This window comes from Pseudopipra pipra, chromosome 7, assembly GCF_036250125.1.
Source record: "Pseudopipra pipra isolate bDixPip1 chromosome 7, bDixPip1.hap1, whole genome shotgun sequence".
Lineage (NCBI taxonomy): Eukaryota > Metazoa > Chordata > Aves > Passeriformes > Pipridae > Pseudopipra > Pseudopipra pipra.
This window is the reverse complement of record NC_087555.1, coordinates 12,809,485-12,830,348: the sequence shown is the minus strand read 5'-3', so window position 1 is coordinate 12,830,348 and position 20,864 is coordinate 12,809,485. Positions and strand designations below refer to the sequence as shown.

At 39.3% G+C, this 20,864-nt stretch overlaps 1 protein-coding gene across 2 annotated transcripts in view; it reads left to right on the top strand.

Annotated features, from left to right (window-relative positions):
- Nucleotides 1-20,864, top strand: part of CREB1 (cAMP responsive element binding protein 1) — a 39,623-nt gene that overhangs the window by 7,493 nt on the left and 11,266 nt on the right. The window contains exons 2-5 of one of the 2 annotated variants that reach the window (XM_064660581.1): nucleotides 11,136-11,257; nucleotides 14,575-14,721; nucleotides 16,654-16,754; nucleotides 19,550-19,692. In XM_064660581.1, coding sequence (XP_064516651.1) covers nucleotides 11,144-11,257; nucleotides 14,575-14,721; nucleotides 16,654-16,754; nucleotides 19,550-19,692 — 505 coding nt within the window. In that variant the 5' untranslated portion in view covers nucleotides 11,136-11,143. The remainder of the gene's footprint in view (nucleotides 1-11,135; nucleotides 11,258-14,574; nucleotides 14,722-16,653; nucleotides 16,755-19,549; nucleotides 19,693-20,864) is intronic. The other variant, XM_064660582.1, reaches the window with a different exon arrangement.

Sequence of the window (20,864 nt, the reverse complement as noted above, 5' to 3'; positions counted from 1 at the left end):
GATACAGGTTATTTTGAAATTTTTCCAGACATTTGACTTGATATCTGGTAATTTGCAGCTTTGTATAAATAATTCAGTCTATCTTACTTTCAGGTGACTATTTCTAAAGATACTCTATTAATAAAGCAGTGAAAGCATTGGTCTGAAACACTTATTTTATTGTGTTTTCTTTCTGAACTCGTTAAAGTGTTCTGCTTTTTTAAACAAGACTTTCCAATATTTACCAAGTTACATAACTTCATGGTCTTATGCTATGGGTTTAACTCTAGAGGTACCACATATGTTCCAAGCATCAAACAGAATTGAGTAGTGTTTGTTTGAATAGTTTATGCCTATAAAGCTTGCAGCGTAAATATGTGAAGTGACATTTTTTATGAATTAGTACTTTAGCATTAATGCTTCTGACATTCAGAACTGGGTTAGAAACAGCAATGGCGCTGTCTCTTCTCACCAACAGACAAAATCTCAACACAGACAGACAAAATTCTACCAAAAATTCTCTTGTCAAGTTTAACTGTGGAGCTGATAAACAAACGAAAACTCCATGCTTGCCCTGAATTCTTTAACTGATTTGATAGTTCTCTGAAACAGAAGAATGATGTGAAAACAAGTGTGATCTGTGTCACTTTGGGATTCTAGGATCTGACCCTTTTCAGTGTGAAGTATTTTGCTGAGGTGACCTACAGTATTTAAACCTCAGACTACTTTTTTATTATTTTTACATGAACAAAACAAATGGATGATGAAATTCAGATAGCTAATTTAACATTTTAGACCATACAAAGAACTTCAGGTATTGACAGTTGCTCTCCCTCATTTTAGGGTGGAAAAGGAAACATTTACTTTAGTCATGGGAAAGTCCCCTGAATATCTGGGACTTCCCAGAACATTGAGTTTCAGAATATAAATTTACATTCATATGACTTTAGAATGTCATCTTTAAATCAGTGTAATCTCTAAGAACCTTCAGTACAGTCTTAACAGTACCCTATTCTGACAAATTACTTTGGAATAGAAAGATTTCAGGTAATAATAAACATGTTTATGTGGTTGTCTGTCTTTATCACCTTCTTGCATATGCTTCCATTAAATCATACCTGGTATCTAACTTAAATTATACAATTAGGGAAACAGCTGTATGGAGGTGATGGTTCCTTTCTCTGTATTTTTTGGGGGGTTACCTTTATTTAATACAAATGTGTAGACACTCTCCCTGCAGCTGCAGGCTGCCCCAGGTTTGGGATTGCAGCAGTTCCTCCTGCTGATGCCTCAGACCTGGGATGTTCAAAAGTTGCTTGGCAAGTGGACAAAGATTTTTACAACATGTCAAAAGGTTGTCAAATATTTGGGTGGTCCATATTCTGCCAGAATGAATGATGGGGCAGTAAAGGACCGTAAAACATAGACACGCATATGGAGTAGAACAAATAGGATATGATCCATCGGAATGACTCAGGCAGGTCAAGCTCTGACAGCTCTAACCAGTGGAAAAAGGTAACACATGCACCTTCTTAGATAGATCTTAACCTTGCTAACTTGGTATCATTTTCTGCTTCAAATACTCCTTTAATTGTAGTGACACAGTCCTCTTTTATCCCTGTCGGTGGGGAAGGAGGAGGTCTCTGACTGCTTGTGGAGTTCTCTCTCCTTTCTGTCACTCTGGGCTGTCTTAGCTCTTCTGCTGCAACACCTTCACAGGGCTATGTGTGCTCTGAAAGGAAGTGGCTCCAAATGTTCTGCTCGTTGACCAGCACAGCAGGATAAATTATTTATTTATTTGGCATATCTGGATAGCTGGGTGGTACCAGAGAACTGTTCCTCGCTGTGCCAGGTACAACCTACCTCCTTACACAGCTGCTCTGGTGTGGTGCTGAGCCCGAGCTAACAACCCGTACTAAGAGGGAGGGTGTACCAGCTCGGGCACAGGGCCCCGTTAGCAGAAAAGATGCTAGTTTATTGTACCCATCACTGTACTCGTGTTACCTGGGTTCAGCCTGCATTACTGGGCTTTTAGATGGGTGCTGGTTCACACCCAGAAGCTTTCACCATGGGCTGAGCAGGACCCCCTCTCTTGTTGTAGTACAGGTGTAATCATGTCATCCTTCATGAAATAAAAACTGCCGTCAAAGTGGAGCGAGGCCACAGTTTAGCACCCAAGTTAAAAGGGCAGATATGTGAGAAGTGGGTGACTTCAGGTCACTGCTGTCAGTTGGGCTGAGGTCAGCTTCAGGTCCCTGGAGTGGAGTCACAGATTCCTCACTTTACCCACTGCTGTTCCAGTCAAAGGTAAAAGAATTTGACTAGGGGCAGAAATTAAAGCTCGTCATGAGCGGCTGTGCTGATTATTGACTTGCTAGGCCTGTACCAGTTGCAGAGAGCTTGTTCCTGGAGTGTGCAGTATATTCAGCAGGAACATTAGCTCCCAAGTGGCATCATAAAAGATCATTTGGTGCCCATATTTTATGTTGTGTTAAAGGAGTCTGCCTACAGATGATACTCTTCAGATACACTGTTGTGATGGGTTTATTAAGTAACGAGCAGCTACACACGGTGAGGTGAGCCACAGTACTTTCAGCAGACAGGCAGAGAAAAAAAGGCATGTATTTGAACAATTTCATGTGGTTTCATTTTTGTGAAAGGAAAGCTTCCACAGTTAGTAGGAATTGCAAGAAATCAGCATAGGTTGAAAATTAGATGCTTGTTATGTTCCAAAAGTAATGTCAGAGAACAGATGGTAAGTAGTAAAGGGCGGTCAGTTCATATGTAATTGGACTGCATAAATATGATATTGGCTTCAAACATGTTAAGAACTACAAAATGGGCTGAATTCTCTGAAGTCTTTCTAAATATATTGAATATATTGCCTTGGACATCCTTAAAAATCTCTTGTTTCTCTAAAATTCAGTTTGCAGATAAATTTGGTGGGATTTGGTTTGTTTGGTTTATTACTACACATAAAGATGGTCATGAGTAATTTTCACAATTCTGTTCTGCGTGCTAAGGATCACAGACTTCAATCATGTGAATTAGTCTTTTAATACTCTAAGTGCCTTTAATAGGAGCACAGAGCATTTATAAATAGAACATACTTATAGATTATGTTTTTAGTAATCATAATAGCTACCTAATGACTTTGTAACCTTTCTAGGATTTATTTTGACATTTTGTTAGGTGTAAGTGAAGTCTGACAGTATTTTGGAGGCATTTCTGAATGGGAAGGGGATAAGACAGTGGAAAGGCATTTGTTTGCTTTTCATTTTTAATGCCTTAGGATGCGTTAACAAATGCTTGTTCTGGTCTCTGCCCTTAGGCAGAACTCGTGTATTCACATAAGATCTATCCCAGCTATTAGATAAGGTTAGGAAAAAGATGTTTGGGGTTGTTTTCACTATATACGTTATCAGTAGAATTAAAATATGTAGTTTGGGGGTTTTTAAGCTGTGCAGGAGGGTTCACCCCTATTTTTAGTGCCCAGTTCACGGTCTAAAAGGGAAAGGTTGCAATTCAGTTAGGTCCCTTGATTCTATATTGAATCAGAAAAGGCAGTATAGATTAAACTTTAATTAAATTATCTGTATGTACCAAGTGCTTGCTGGATGCTCTTGTATTTATTCATGTAATCTGTGATACAAGAAACTAATTGCAGTTAATTGCTGTCAAAGTCTCTTTTCCTTTTAAAAAGCTTGAAGGCAGAAACACTAGATACTAGCACAATGCCAAAAGTGTGGAGTCAAATCAGGAAGATCTAGCAGCAAAGAGTCTTCAAGCAACTTTCACTCACACACCTTACCTGTGCCTAGTGATTCACCATCTGCCTGGTAAATGTCAGCTTGCTTGGGTTATGCTAACAAAACAATCTAGAGGAGACCGCTGATTCGGGTGCTCACTGCTGTAGCTGTGAGATTACATTTTTGGTCTGCTGCCCTTGTTTTAAAATCTGCCACTGCTTTTTCTTTAGTGAAAGGGAGGTTGAGCATGCAACACCAATAATTTCCAATACTTCCGCCATTCACACGTCTAAATCTGTTAAGTTTGAAATTTTCACCAACTTTGTAAGTACACTACAAGTTTTGTTGAAAAAGTCATGAGTCAGAAACATTTGTTACGTTTAATCAAGGCTTCTGGTTGCATTTCTTCTGTGATCTCTATGAAAATACTACCTTGTTCACCTCTCTTGCTGTGGCTGTTACAGCATGTATTCAGTCAGCAAAGAGTTTTCAGACACTGCTCCAAGTGTCATATTAATGGAGACAGAAGTGGGGCTACAGATATTACATTCAGCTGATGGAACGATTCTGCTTTGTGCAAGATATTTTTACAGTAAGACTAAATTTTTCTTGTACGTTCAAGATCAAACACTTTAATAACTTCAGTGACAAGAATTTTTCCAGCTTTTTATTCTTCAGTTTGTCAGATTGCCTGTCAGATTGCTCTGGGTGAACACAATCTGAAGACTCTTCTCCATTTTTGGCATTTTTAGTGGAGTTGGTTGTTAAGGCCATTCTCTTACCTGCACTTCCACAGCCCGGCCTTTGGGTTGCCCTGACCCAGAAGTGATCTTCAAATGGCTTTGTGGTGAACCCATTCAGTGAAGTGGTGAAAGGTAGATTTAAAGATGAAGCAGCAAATGTAGGTTGTGTTCTCAGTATGACGCACAATCTTGTCACTGGAGGGAGAGGACAGGAGGAGCAAATGCCCAGGAGCAGTGGCAGGGACAGTGCCAGCTTGGGATGACAAAGAAGCCGTGGTGTAAATTACAATTCCTGAGCCAACCCTCTGTAGTCATTAGTGACAGAGGGAGATAATTATGGGCCTGTCTTGTCCTGTTAAGCATTTATTACTGGTTATTTGAAGTCCCATGTGTATGTTGTAAATAAAATTATTTTTCTCTGAACATTTTCAGTCTGGCAGCCACTGAATGGAGTTCATAAAGTGGCTGTTGAGCTGTGGCTGAAAGGGCTGCCACGCTGCAAGGTGACAGTGGAAATGTTTACAGATTGCATGTGAATGTTCTCAGTACCTTATGATGGAAAAGTAAAAACAATAGTGTACCAGAGTGGTGTTTGATGACCTTCTCAGTGCTTTCATGGTGGATCTGTGGCTTTATAAAGCCACATGCAGTTAATACGGAATGAATCAAATTCCTGGAACAATACAGGGCTTGAGAAACAGGCACTGCCTCAATTTCCCTTTCAGCTACCCTGATCCTTTGCTGTCATGAGCATCTGGGTGACTGGATATTGAACTGGATCAGGAACTTAATGTGGCAGTAAAGGTGGCCCCTGCAGATATTGGCTGAGCGAATGTGTTACTGAATGTGGTATAAGTAAGGCTCAAAATGGACATGGGTTTGTTGGGTCTCTGCTCTGCGCTGTTTTTGGAGGATGTCATGGGTTTTTTTCAAAATCTAGGTGTACTTATTAAAATAAATCCAAAAGTCAGAGGAGGAGACTTTAAACATGTAACTTGGTAAAGCTGTGCTTGCTTGTGAGCAGGTGTGATAATAGTATGTCTGAGGCATAGAGTGAACTGTACTGCCTCAAGGTGTAGTTATATTGTATGGCCAGTAACTGTCAGTGTAAGCATTAACTTCTGACAGTGAATTGTCACCATAATGTTACTAAAGACAGAGAAGCAAGGCTTGCAGGGAGAGGTGGTGTGCTTTACTGTGGCAGCTGTACAACTGCAAAACATAGAAAGCTTTGGGGCGTTCAGGACCTTCACGTATGAAAGTGGATGGGAAGTTTTATCTGCTGTAACAGCCACAGCGCGGTATTTTGGTTCTGGGATTTAGCGATGTTTGGGAAGGGATCTCCATCTTTTTTAGTTGCTCCAGTCTGCCTTGGGAGACAAAAAGCAGCCTGTCTGCAGAGCAGGAAAGCTCCACAGCTTGTGTGAGCAAGAAGAAACCAAGGAGCAGAGTCTAAGCTTTAGGAGACATGCTGGAATTCATGGGGGTATTTTGGGCAGGAGACAGAAAAAGAAATAAGAAAGTGAGATAGAGCGGGGAGACCACAGACATATCAATGAGTGGGTACTAAAGAGTGAAGAAGATGAGATGAAAGCTGTGGGAAGACAGAATTATATTTTATCCTGGCTCTGTAAGCAGGTGGGAGGGGAGGTTACTAGCTGCTCATGCTCTGACTATACAGCATTGATGCTCACTTTAATTAACAGGGAGTGCAGTACTTAGCATTACCTGTAGCACCTTGTTCAGCATCCTGTCTTTAAGATAATGAAGATCAGTAGGTACCTCAAAAGACTACTGGAACTTGCAAAAATTACAAAAATGTGACATGATCACGCGTGACTCTTCATGAAAATCTTTATTTGAGTTTTTAAAGATTAGAGATCAAATTTAAATCCTGACTCATGAGGTTTTTATCTTTCAGCTCTGCACTTTTTTTTTGTACTAAATAACTGCACTAATTCAGGATATTCTTGGATATTCTTGTTATCCAAGTGCATGTCTAACCCCCATTTGAATCCTAATAAATTTCTTATCATGAGTAGCATGATTGCTCTATTTATGTAGTACATTAAATATCAATTTTCATAATTTTAATGCATTTTTTAATTTTTCATTTTTATACTTCTAAATTTGATATATTTAAGCTTAGCTGTTTTTATAGTCAGTGCATGTTTCTAGTTTACTTACTCTGTTAATAATTTAAATATATTTTCTAGTGTTTGAAGCATTTCTCTCCTTTCTGGGGTAAATAATAAAAATCTGTCTAGTCTCTTCATACAACAGGTTTTCATGGCCCTAAATACTTGCTTTCTCTGAACACCCAAATTCCATAGAACCCATTTTTAAGATGAATTCCCAACCTCTGCACTGTAACCGAGCTAACGTATAGGGTCCAGCTATACAAATTTAGTAAAGATTATCCTGTCTCTTATTATTGTTGCAGTCCAACACTTCAGCTTTTCTTATCATAGATGCCCGTTGAGCAGAAATCTGAAGTGATCTATCTGCAGTAGTCCTTAAGGACCCTTTCCTCCAGCTAAGGAGACAGGTTTATTTGGATTTTTCTGCAGTGTGCATAGTTCAGTTTCCCTGCATTCTGCAACTGCTTGTGTTTATTCTGTCTTCTGCTGTCACAGTGTAAATTCAGCTGGTACAGTTAGTTATCTTCTGCTGAACTCCTCTTCTTCCAGTCCTGGTTTAGCCAAAATAAATTACCATGTGTCAGCTGAATGTTTCTCTATTTGGCTCTTCACCTCCAGAGTTTCAGATCATTAGTAATTATGTTATTAATAAAAAGTATTAGTAAGTATAATAATGCCTCTTTTGAACTAACAGGGAAAATTGTGTATTACATAAGTCATGAGTTAAACTGTCTCTAACCAGGTAGTGTCACCAGCTTTCTTCGCTGGTCTTCAGCATTCATAGCCAGGATGTTTTAGGCAAGCAGTCTCTGGTTTTCCAGCTCTGGTTGTTAAGACCTAACTGTTTTTTCAGTTAGTTTCATTTAGAATACTTGGTTCAACTAGAGCAATTACTGATCTTTTCTCAAAGTGTGTGTGGGGAGGTGTCCTCTCCTGACAAGATGGAAAGTAGTGGGGAAGCAAGGAGAAATGAAAAGCGTGCTCCCTTTGCTCCCATGTGCTGTCCATGCCCTGGACACTTGTTCCCCACCAGGACACTTTCAGATCACCGTCTCCAATTCATAACTCCTGGTGTGGTGGCTGCCAGGGAAATCAGTGCCAGGGTGGGACACTGCAGATGGGGCAGGAGGACTAAAAGGATGGTGCAGCAGGGTAGGCCTGAGCACCCGCAAGAACAGGAAGACACTGGTCAGCAAAGCTTGTCTAGACTAGGGGTATGAGGGCTTAGAACAGAGGTGTGAAGATTGGCATCCATTTGTATGTGTGGGGAGTTTCAAACCAAAGATTTTTTCATCTGTTACACTGTAAATTGCAAGAACTAATAGGAATTGACAACCTTAATTTCAGCCATCGTGGTCTTACCTGTACACAAAACGTAGTAAGTGGTTTATGTTCTAGATGCATGGTCCTGTACGTCTTGGCAATCTTGATCATACCCAAACATAAAACAATGCAGTCACCAGTGTATCTGGAATATGATGCCATGATGCTCCAAAATCCGATTCCTCCTTTTTCTCACAAATTACTGTAAAAGGTGGTAATGAAGATGTTAGAATACAAATACTGTGATGTACAAGTGCATGGTAAATTGAAACAAGTTTAGGAGTACTTAGAACCTGCAAATAACATGAGACAGAGAACTTGTCCAAAAACTACAAGTTGATGGAAACTCACTTGAACTGCACGTGTCAAGATACAAGTCTTGCAGGCGGCTTCCTACATTGCTTGGTGCTTACAATATGTAATGAGTAAATTTCTTTTAGGAAAGAATTTGATTTCTGGAATGTTGGTGTTGTAGAGGAGGGAGTATCTCAGTTAATCCTTTTGCTCATTGTGTATGCAAAAGATGATGCAGCTGGAGAAGCCAAGCTTGTAAAACCAGAGGTCCTTTGCTGAATAGAGTGTGAGAGGATTGGAAATTCTTCCTAGGAAAACACTGCATTTATCAATAGGAATTTGGCAACACATCCACTTTTGTGAACATTGCTAAGTACCTGATTCAAGAGACTCCTCACTTGCACATTTCATTATTTCTAATCCCATTTGTATAGCAATTGACTCCATGATGGAGTCACAATTTCTATCAGCGAACAAAAGCATTATTAGTTTTGTAATTTAAAATTTGTAGCTGGAAAGTTGTTTTTTAAAGTTCTTTTCAGATACTTGTGAGATGTTGCTGATGTAAAAGATCTGCTCCTGAAATGGTTCCAATGCAGCAGTCTTGGCTGGAGTCACCATGGTACATACATAGAATTTGGAAAAAATTGGTGATTTGCTTATCTTGGACTGACTGTCTCAAATGGTGAAAATCAAAGGGAAACCTTCAGTAGTCTGGGTTGTCATTTGTGGTTTCGAAAATGGAGAATACTCAAAAAAAAAAAAAAGGGCATATAACATGGATGACTAAGATTGTTAAAAATATAACTTGTGTTAAAGTTAGGATAGAAAACCACTGTTGTCATTAAGTCTTTAAGAACTGTTTGGTAATATATATTACTAAGAGTAATAGTGCATGGGTTAACTTGTGCTTTTTGGAAGATGAAATGCAACATGGGGAAGGCTTGGTACTGTAGGAAAGAATGGGATTATTGTATTTGCATGGACACAAGCTATTCTTGAAATTCTTAGAAAAATTATAATATCTAGACTAATATGCAGTGAATTTACGATTAATTTCTTTCATAACCACTATACAAATATATATGTATAGGTAGAGTGTTATTTATCTCTGAGCATTTGTCAGACTTATACTTGGTTTATGTGGCACAAAAATCATGGCAACAGAGGAGGCATAACAAAATTCCAGTGCTTAGAAAATTTAATTTCCTTTTCAAAAATATTTGTATGTTTTCTTTCATTGTTTGCTTTTAAGGAAAATCAGGTTTAATTCCCCTCCTTCTTTTCGTTTCTCAAGAGTTTCTAAACTGATGTTGGACTAAATACTTGATACTTAAACATTTCAGTGTTCATACACACACACCAAAGCTCACTTGAACAGTCACTTTGAATACTAAATATACAGATTTTGATTTGTATACATTGACTGGCTTTCTTTTGATGTGGGATGCTGCTACTACTTTGAAACACTGTTTTAGCTTTGTTGATTGGCAGTCGTTTACTGTAAGACAGACATTTCATATTATGCTCAGGGTTGAGGTGTGACTGTACTGCTTTAGGCAGTATAAAGGGTGTTCTCTTACCTGTAATACTGAAGCATTGCATGGAAATGGCAGTACCCCTGACTTTGTGTTTGAAGTGAAATGTCTTGAGTGCAGACATGATGCCACCACCTGTGCTGACACTTTTAAGTCTTTTCATCGGTGGGGCCAGTAAAGCTGAGAGGGGCATTTCCACTTCTTTCCATCTTTCTTCTGATCTGAGCATCCTCTGCCTCCAGGCCCTTTCCCAAAGCAGAAATGTTCTACCAATTGTTTTACACCAGCTCTGAAGAGAGGTGTGCTGCCTTAAGGTAGGCAGAGGCCTGAATAGGTTGGCAGCACAGGGTGGTACACAGAATTAGTGTTGTGGCTATGGAGGTAATACTCATTCTTAATATTTGGTATTTGGAGTTCTGTATATTACAGTGGTATTATTATATCACCATTGGGAACATTTCCTTGTATTTTGAAGGGGTTTTTTTATATCAAATACTTCCATATAAGTAGTTAAAGAGGAACTGAAAAGTGATGTTCACAGATCAGTGCAGAATTTTAACAGTCATTGCGCTCTGCCTACATGCATGGATTTCAAAGTTATGCAACCTCTTTTTATAGAGTTTTGTGTTCTGGTGATCTAGGTTTGCTAAGTTACTGCTTAGAAATATAAGCATATTAGGAGCTATAAATGATACAGAACTTAGGTCATAGCAAACTACTGTGTACCTCTAAAGATAAAAGCATTTGCAGTAAGATTCAAGTAGAAATGGCTTCCATCTGTGTGTATACTGACTTTAAAACTACTGGGTAGAAAAGGCTGAGTTGCTGTGATGTAGAGCCATAAGCACTCTGGTGTGTATGGCATGGAGATGTTGCATATTTAGTTCAGACAGAAGGAACGCTGAAAACTGAGTGCCCAACACAGCAGCAATTGCTATTGGTTACCTGCAGACTGCAGCTGGGGGGAGAGGGAGGGCTGTAGCAGAGCACTATTGTCACCTTGGCACTGAGGGCGTGCCCTTCCTGACACACTGCCGGTCGTTATTCCAAATTGCAGAGGTGCTAGGTCATCACAGTGTCATTGCTCAAGCAGGTTTTTTAGGATGAGCAAAATGCATTTTTTCTGATCTCATGGTTGGAGGAGACTGGGCCTGTTTTTCAGAAACATTACACACAGAAAAATCAACCTGAGGCAGACACCTGGCATGAAAAATATTTGCCTCAATGCTAACAGTTTGGCAAGATTTAATAAGCAAATTAAAACAGCGTGTAGTGATGGGAATTCAGCTGCAGTGATTGCTACCAGATCCACCAAGAATAATGGACTTGCATACCAACCCAGACTTACAACAAATATTGTGATTGTAGGTAACTAAATGACCATGGAATCTGGAGCAGAGAACCAGCAGAGTGGAGATGCAGCCGGTACAGAGGCAGAAACCCAACAGATGACAGTACAGGCACAACCACAGATTGCAACGTTAGCCCAGGTATAAAAATCATATGGTGTAATAGTTTTACCTAATGGATAATATTTTTAAGAGGGATAATGTCTGCACACGGGCCTGAGAGAAGATTCCTTTGATACCATTCTGAAACAGGTGCGATGTATGGTTCCTTTAATATTTGTCTTCGTATTTTTAAAGCAGTAGAGATTTTTAACTTCCCATCACACTAGGCTGTGTTAGTTCTGAAGAACTGTGTGTGTGTAAATTGTGTAATGTTAACACAATAACGAATGAAAATATTTCTAGCATTCTTTACCACAACCACTCCACTGAAAGGTATTTTTTTTCAGTTCATGTAATTTATTGTCTTTTTTATAGTGACTGGATTGTCTTGCTGTTATGTTTTCTGTTAAAAGCTTGGCTATAGTAGTGAGTTTAATTCTGAAGAAAACAAACTGAAAATATAGATAAGTAATGTAACAAATACAGCATCTTATCGGATAGGATAAGCATTATAATAAAGTGGAATAACCTGGCATTTGACAGCTCATGTTATCCTGTTGTCTCCAGAATTTTACAGAACTGTTGGCTATTTAGAAGTACAGAAGTAGATCATTTTTTATCCCCAACTTATTTTGGAGAGACAATAAATGCAATCCCAGCTACATCTCTGATTCTGAAACCTCGTTTCATTTGTGGATACACTGATGGTTGGCAGAAGCAACTCCATTGTATAAATGAGTACAAAATCTATTTGGCTCTTTTCTGTAACCATTTAATTTTAAAACTATTTATAGTCTGCAGAGAACAAACAGGTATTTTAGATCTCATAGTTTGCAGAACTGAGTGTCTTTTAAGTGTCATAAATGTTAAATCACTTATCATTTTATAAATTATTAGTGTCTTTTTAAAGTTATTACACCTTTTGGTAATCCAGAGATTGTACACTTCCATTCAAATGATAGTGTAGGGATTGGAGCTGTTAAAATGCACAGGGTGATTTTGTTGGGTGAAGCTGTAGTGTGAATTTACAAGCCACCAGCTGCCCTCCACCAGCTTGCCTCTTTGGGCAGTTTTCTCACTGTCTAACTTAGGCACAGGATGTAGGTGGTGTGAATAACACTTCAGTGTGAACCGAGTGGAAGTAGTTTATTTCTCTTGCAAAACCAGTAAACTGCTTCTCACTTGATATGCTTTGAGTCCAGAGAAGTAAGAATGTTTCAAATTTGTATGCTTACATACTAACCTCCAGGGAGCTGAACTTACAAGTATGTACTGGCTTGAATGCACTTTACTTGGAAAAAATTACCCCAGTACTTGAATGAGAATTTTTTTCCAAGTAAGAAAAAGCTATACAAGTATGGTTAAAATCCATGTGAACCACTATGTTATCATTCACTGTACTATTTGCACCTCAGCGTCTCCCCAGTTGTTTGTGGAGGTGATACAACAGTCTAAACATAATTCCTTTTGTTGTTCACATCAGTGTTACATTATTATATTTTTAATATATGAAATGGAAGTGTTTAGCCTTAGGGAGTGCCCTCAGAGGCTTAGCCAAATCTAAATAACTAATTATGTCAATTTAATTCCTTCATTATCTCTTGTAAGGTCACCCCTCTTGCAAGCTTAGTTTAATTGCTGCATTTTTAGTGAGTTCAGGGTAGTTTCAGAGTCAAAAGGAAACTCGTCCCAGTTCCACAAGGTATGAGTCAGAGACATCTGCGGAAGTTACACTCTGCTGTGGGCTTAATCCAACCGCATTGGCCTCCAGTTGATCAGCTTTGCCAAGGACTGTTTAGTCAGACAAGCATTATTAAAAAGGTCGCTTGGTAAAGGAATATAATTTGCCAGAGGAAAGTGCTCTTGTTAATCCCAGCCCTGGTTTCTCTCAGATGTGAGTTAAGTACCACCATGTAATGCTGCAGCTGTTCTCCTGAAAAAGGAAGGTAAAAGCAAACGAAAATTGGTGGATTAGGGAGACATCTGTGGAGGAGAGAGCTCTACATGTAATTCCCTTTAATTTTGTTGTTAAACAAGATTTCATTGTAAGTGGTGAATGTTTATGGAAATTCAGATATCAGCTGTTGCAGCTTTTTGAGAACCACGTGTTCACAGGGACAGCAGAGGATTTCCTTCTGCATCCGGTACATAGCAGCTATCCCTTTGAGATTAGGTAGGACAGCAGTGCAGCTCCTTCTCGCACTGGAACTACAGGGATTGAATGTTTTAAAATGCTGTTGAACCCTGGAGGATTGTTAAATTTTCCAAACTTGGGTGTCTAGAAGAAGGCTGGCAAATCAGTGACCTGTGACGTGGCTGGGGCCTGCCAGAGCAGCTCCCACTTGCCTGCAGTCCTTCCCTGAGGGCTGTGATGTGTGAGGGTACGGCAGCCCTGGCACCCTCCTGTCCTTCAGGAGCCCCCAGCCCTGAGCACATGCATCATGGCACCAGACAGTTGCTCAGTACTGGATGTGCACCGGGCAGTGGTCCAGCCTTGGTGCATGGCACTCCAGCTGCCCATGACAGTAATTATGACCTGCCAGAGTGAGACATGGACAGCTTTGTGTGGGTACCGCTGTGCTCGGAGCCCGAGCCCCTGCACAGGACATGCTCACCTACCATGCTGAAGTTGTTGGTGTATCCCTGTTGGCAGAGCTGCTATGGCTGTGGGTCTGTGCTGGAGAAACACAATTGTGTTCAAGAACTGAGAGTTTAAAACATGGGCAATTCTTCATCAAACTCTTAAGACTAGAATTTGCATCGATCTGTTGCACCGAATCACAATAACTGCCTACAAAATACTTCTTTCCACTGCAAACTCACGGGCTTTCTGTCTGAACACATGGTCGCTTTTCTTCATTTAAATGGACTTTACCAGCTAATCAATGCAGTTTAGTTTGTTGAAAGTCTGAAATGTACGATTCCCTAAAAAATTTAACTTCTGACATCTGGCAGACACTTCTCATTTTCTTGAGGGAGAACTTAAAATACCTCCACTCCCATATGTTTCTGCCTTTGACTCAGCAGTGTCTGTAGGAGTACACCCAAGTCCTAGCAGAATCCAACTGAAGTAAATGAAAGATAATAATGTGTTTGTTTCAGGTTACCTGAAGATAGAAGCAGTTGTCAGTGATTTTACAAATGATGTTTTAAGCCTGCATTAGAAATTCTGCATTAGATTAATTTGTAAAGTAGGTCAGGTGTTGGGCTTAGGCAGTTCAGGGGGTTTTATATTATGCTGAAACATTTGGGTCATCTAACTGGGGTCCAGAAGAGACAGTTTTTCACCAGAACATGTACTGAAATAAGGAGATTTTGCAATAACCTAATTTATGCTCAATGTCTCCTCTTTGCAGGTATCTATGCCAGCAGCTCACGCAACGTCTTCTGCGCCCACAGTGACCTTAGTTCAGCTGCCCAATGGGCAGACGGTTCAAGTGCATGGAGTAATTCAGGCTGCCCAGCCATCAGTTATTCAGTCTCCACAGGTCCAGACAGTTCAGGTACTGACTGAAGAAATTCCTAGTACGTGAATAGGGCCTTTGGAATAGTCCTGTCATTGCTCTGGTTTCTAATGTGTTTGTGTTCTGGATTGTGATTTTGCTTATATAAAATTTAAGAGCATGTTGAAGGCAAAATCTGTACAGTTTTTGCTGCTCTGTGACTTTTTTCCTGTTCTGGTTTAAGCACTTTTCACTGTCAAACATTGCTGAGTTTCATTTATCTCTAGAATTTGTTTGGTGAGTTTAACAGTTTCATGGGTTTTTTTACAGTATTACTCTACTTTTTCTCTCTATCATATTTTCATACAACTTTATTGAGTAAGACTTCATACTATTCTGAAGCGAACAACAGCGTGGCATTTTTTTTTTCATAATATAATCTTTAATATTAATGAGGCTGGTATTCTGGGACGAGAGTCTTTGCTACACAGAAAATATTTGCATTGGTCTACAAAACAGATGTCTATATGTTAATGGTGCTTAAAATACACCTATCAGTCCTCACATAGAAATGGTTTTAAAATGTGCCTCTTAAGCTTTTTGTGCTTTGTAAAGTCTTTCCCCTCTGGAAAGCAAGGCAGGTGATGCAATATGATGAAGTAACTTGAAGACATAAGAGACAAGTAGTCTGAAATCTTTAAAATCTCTGACTTTCTTTTTAACCGCTTGAAGCTCAGTGTTACTGAATGCAGAAATTGTTTGGCATATAGCAGCTACACAGGGCAAGGACTGTACACTATTCATTTGCTATTAGTACACTGAGCTCAAAAAATGATTAATTTTAAAGAGCAGACATTGTGACTTTTTGATACAGGTATTCAGCTGGGTATTATTTGAAAAAATAAGGCATGCATAATGTAAAGCTAGGCCATTCTGATAATAATCTTTGTTTTTCCTTATCACCTTCAGTGCTGAGTTTGTGGCAGGCTCTACCCTCCTCAGCCATTGCAGTCAAAAGTTTAGAGTTCTAATCTATCAGAGGTGAGCAGTTTTTAGATAAATGCAAATGTTACTAGCCCAGAGGTGGAAGATAAGAGACTGACAATGAAACAATGCTTGGAACTCACCTGGTTCAATGCAAATCTAGCATGTTTTGATACTCAGAGCCCAGTAGTTCACAGTCAGCCTTGGACCTGTTCAGGCCTTCTATCTGATAACTGAGATGTGGGTGCCAGCAAGATTTTTGAGCCTCTAGGAATCTTCTCTACAGTGCATAAAATGTCAGGCTGCGAGCTCTGTTTCTCACACAGGCATCGCTAGCTTTGTCATGTGACTGTGGTCTTTTGGAAAACAGTATCTGTTTTTAGGTATTGGAGGTGGTTTTATACTTCTGGCACACTTTGAACTTAAAATTATTTAAATATGATTGATATAAACATTTTAGCTTTCTTACATTAACATGTCTCCTTTTTTTAGCACAGATGTTCAGAATTGCAGCACTACATTATTTTTTAGCATCAAGTATGACATTTTTCTGACAATTTCCCCCACAAAAGGCAGTCTTTCTCTAAGATATCTACCCCATTATTTATAATTTATGTTTCTCAACTTCAGTATTTGTTTCCAAACATTTCTGCTCTCTTAATTTGATTTTAGTTATTATCTCCCTAAATTTTACTAAAAAATCTATCTTTCTTTACTTACAATGGATGGAAACAAAGAATCATGGAAGGCAAAAATGTATGGTATTACTGTTTCTATTTTCTTATTGGAATATTTAAATTATAAAGGACATTCTCATGGGTAGATGACTGACTGTGGTCATCCTTTACTGGATCTGTTACTAACCCGTGTGTTCTTTATGTTCATTGCCCAGATAGAAGCACTGTAGGATTACTTGCATTGTAGTGTTTTTCACAGGATGTCAGCATTTCCTTGATATAAAGACATTGGAAGTGTCTTGTTAAATTTGATTGCTGTTCTTATTTACAGATCTCCACTATAGCAGAAAGTGAAGATTCACAGGAATCAGTAGACAGTGTCACAGACTCACAGAAACGAAGAGAAATTCTTTCCAGACGACCCTCCTACAGGTACAGAGGTTAAAGCAGAAGCGTTTTGCTTGATGGTTGTGTTCACATGGGGAGACAAACAGTGTGATTGTATGAATATTTTTAGGTTGACCATTTAACTGAAATCTTCTAAATATCTCCTGCAATGTCTTGGAATTGGAGTATGGAATATGTCCATGGAATAGGATGTAAAGAGATCAGCAGATAGAAGGAGGAGGAAGAAACCTCAGGTGTCACACTTAGTTAAGACAGAAGTGAGCTGAGAATATGCTAATTGCCACATTTGGGGAACATTGAAGTATCATTGTGCTAGGTGCCTTAGAGATAGCTTTAATGAGTACTTAATACATGAAATACACCAAAGCTTTGCAAGAAGTGGCTTCTGTATAATCTCTAGTCTGCAGAAAATCAACTTATTGTTGAAGTGCTAGCAGCAGTCAAACTTAGTTCCTTTCTCCCATGAGACTTTCAATGAACATGTCATGTTCTGTGTCTCAGTGAGAATTTCTGCTTGAGCAAAATTGTTTGTGTTTAAAGTTTAAGAAGTCAGGGTATGAGTTGAATGTAGTGATAGGCATCTAGTGTCTTTAGTTATCATGGCAAATACCTCTGCAGCAAAACCAACTGAGGTGCTCCTTCACATGGTGTTAGTCATATGTTACTTGATTAATTAAGTCTTTGTACAGCTTTTTGGGCCTGTACTAAATCCCATTTTCATTATTAAAATATGCTAAATAGCATTAAGGAACAGCTCTGGAGTTCAGTAGGTTTTAAATGACCTGTGGATTCTTGCTGCTTCAGAAAACTCAGATGCTCCTTTTTTCTTTCTGAGCGCAGCCTTAGAAAGTACAAGCTAGGCTCTAGGCCTGAGCATATCTCAACCATGATATTTTTTTAGCACTTGGAGATTATTTTCTATCTTCTCCGGCTGCCTTCAAGGCTGTTCTGCTGAAGGTAATGAAAATAATTGCTGAAGATCCCTAACCATGATGGATCTGGGAAAATATTTTTATTTGTGAGGACCAGTGTTGCTAACTTCAAGGCTGCCATAGACTCCTCGCAGTCTGTTTCTTCAGGGAGACACTTGTTTTTACTATATATGGAAGAATGGCTGTATATGGTGAGACAACAGAACTAAGTAAACAAGCAGCAAAACTGAGAAGAGGGGACTTGTGCTTGGTGACTTCTCATTGAAACGGACTTCTTTGCATGCACTGATACCACAGCACAGCCTTTGTCTTCCAGCCAGATCCTGGTGATCAGCAAAAATTTGTAACTGTAATATTTGTATAGACAGCTCAGACTCTGGCCTGGTGTAGGTCAAGTCAGAAAGGCTGATCCAGATCACTGCTGTGTTCAGTGACTTCCCAGCTGGCATTATTCAAGCTGCTTGCCCAGAGACAACGTAGGTGCAGGTAATTCTCACAGAATTGAAAGCTGTATATACCTCTTCCTCAGAAACTTCACTGTGATTTTGCTACTAAAGCACATCATGTGTTCCCCATGTCAGTTCATAGCTGCTATATTTGTAAAGCAGCCACCTTACCATTTGTCTAAATCCATCTTTATGATGGCAAAGGTAGGTTTTAACTACCAGGTCACACTGACATGAGCTTAAAAAGTGATTTTTTATCTTTTTGGGGTTTGTTCTGCCTCATCCCTGGTTTCTCCATATTTTTTCCTCTGTTTCATTCACTAGATTTTCTGGTCTAACACCTAGATTGCAAACTCTTCCGGGTGGGAATTTTTTATTTGTCCGAGTGGTGCTTGGCACAGTGGAGTCTTTGTGCAGTGCTGGGGTTCTTGCATGTACTTGCCACTTTTGCAGTGGCAAAGCTCTGTTTGTCAAGCTGCTTAGCAGAATGACTGCTCTCCCCAGATAGCTCCGCACACACGTTCTGGCTCCCACAGCTTTAGAAGCCGTATATAAGAAATTAGTGTTGTCTTGGAACTTGAGGTCTACAGCTGTGTTTGCTTCATCCCACAGTGAGTTCTAGTGACAATCCACTGGAAAACATATGAGGAGCCCTTTACCTAAGCAGCATTTTGGCAGTGACATAATAGAAAATGCCAGCAGTGAAGAGGCTTGACAGTCCTCTGAGGAGGGACAGTGTCTGATCTCAATGATGCAAAGTGCAGTAACTGCTATGGTCAGTATACAGTCACGTTCAGTAGGGCCTGCAGCAGTGATGTTTTAGCAGTTTTGGCTTTGGATGATGAACTCATGAAAGTAATTAAAAAGCATTTTCTTTTCTTTACCCATGCTAATCTCAGAACTTTCTCAGGCAGGACACCTGTGAACATAACTGCATAACTGTGTGACTGGGTATTGTCTCCCAGGCAGGTGTTATTATGAACTGGTTGCTCTCTATAAGCATTTTGCTACCTTCCTTTGTACTCAACTCTGGCTGAGGCATTTACGGTCTCTGAAATGGAGCAGTTCCCCTAATGTAAGTGAGGAGACAGGGTTGTATCTCTTTTTGCTTTCTTTAGATCTTTATGTAGCTAAAATCAGGAAACAAGTTAAAATGGATCAGAGAAACATATTTTTAAGAAAAAGGTAAGGTTGTGATAGCTGTATCTTGGGTTTTGAGAAGCACAGCTGTTCTGTGCTGGCTCCATTGCCCATCTGTGTTTGGCACTTTGAAAAATCCTCTCCAATAAGAATTTGAAGGTAGTGTGTGTTTTTCATTGTGCACCCATATTTTCCTTGCTGGCCTACTGCACTTTACAGTTTTCTCCAGCATTGTGTATCAATTAGAATATTTTTTCACCCAATTTTTATTAAAATCTCGACAACACACTGTCTTTGCCAGAAAAATTTTGAATGACTTGTCCTCAGACGCCCCAGGAGTGCCAAGGATTGAAGAAGAAAAGTCTGAAGAGGAAACAGCAGCACCTGCCATCGCCACTGTTACGGTGCCAACTCCCATTTACCAAACCAGCAGTGGGCAGTACAGTATGTAGTCTGAATTTCTCAGTGGTGCTAGTAAGTGGGGATGAGAAGATGAAGAACTATTATTTCTATAACTGTTTGGACTAGGAAAAAGCAGGAGGTGAAAAAAAGATGGCTTTACTTTGACTGATAACCATGCCTTTTAAACACATTCCTATTGTAAGTATTTGAAAGGTTCAGTTAACATTCTGGGACTGTTTGCCACTTGGTGCAGCTAATGCATCCTGAAGCAAAATAGGAACTAACCATAATGCTATTATAAACTTCTTCACTTCGGGAACTAGATGAGCTTATTCAGAAATTTCTTTTTTTTCTTTGCAGTTTATTAATACTTGTTCACAAAACTATAACTGCATTAATAGAAATGTCAATACAGTCTGTAATTACATTTTTAGAAAGTCCTGAAAAAATAAGAACTTCGACAACTTTATTTGAAATATGTAATGAACATACATTCTATGTTTTCTTTATTCACTGGATTTAATAAAGATAGTGCTTTGACTTAAAGGGTTGAGGATACATCAGTAAAGATAGAAGTCACGTGCTGTCTCACACAAACCCCTACAGTGTTAAATACACAACAAGGAGGAAGAACTACTTGTTTCCATCTTTCTCTTAAAATATCTTTAAATTTTTCTATCTCTGTTTACTGCTTCACCACTTTGCCTAGTACCCTGCTTTATTTTATTGAAATGGATTTGGTTAATTCTGGATCCTATAACTGCAATAGTTACAATTAATTGTGCAGACACTGGAGATTTTGGGGTGTGTGTGTATATAGGAATACAGTGAAATTCTGTGGAATCACAAATGAGGGGTGATGTCCCAATATACCTGCATAACAGGATTGAGGAAAAGAAAAGAAAAAAACCCCAGCAAAGTAAGACTGCTTGAAGGAAACTGGACCTTTAGGAATGAAAAAACTGATAAGGAGGACCTGAGGAGCTTGTAGAGAAGGGGGGATACAATCAGAAGAAAAAAAATGACAAAGCAAGAAGAAAGTGAAACACAAGATGGGTAGCAATATCAGCAGGGGAGACAGAAGGGCATAAAGCATGGAAGAGGAGAGGAATTTCAGATGAGAATAAAAAAGTAAGAAGTGAGAAAAAGACCTAAATCAACCAAGAAGAAAATCTTAACTAACAAATTAAAAAGTATTCCCTGGGGGACGGTTG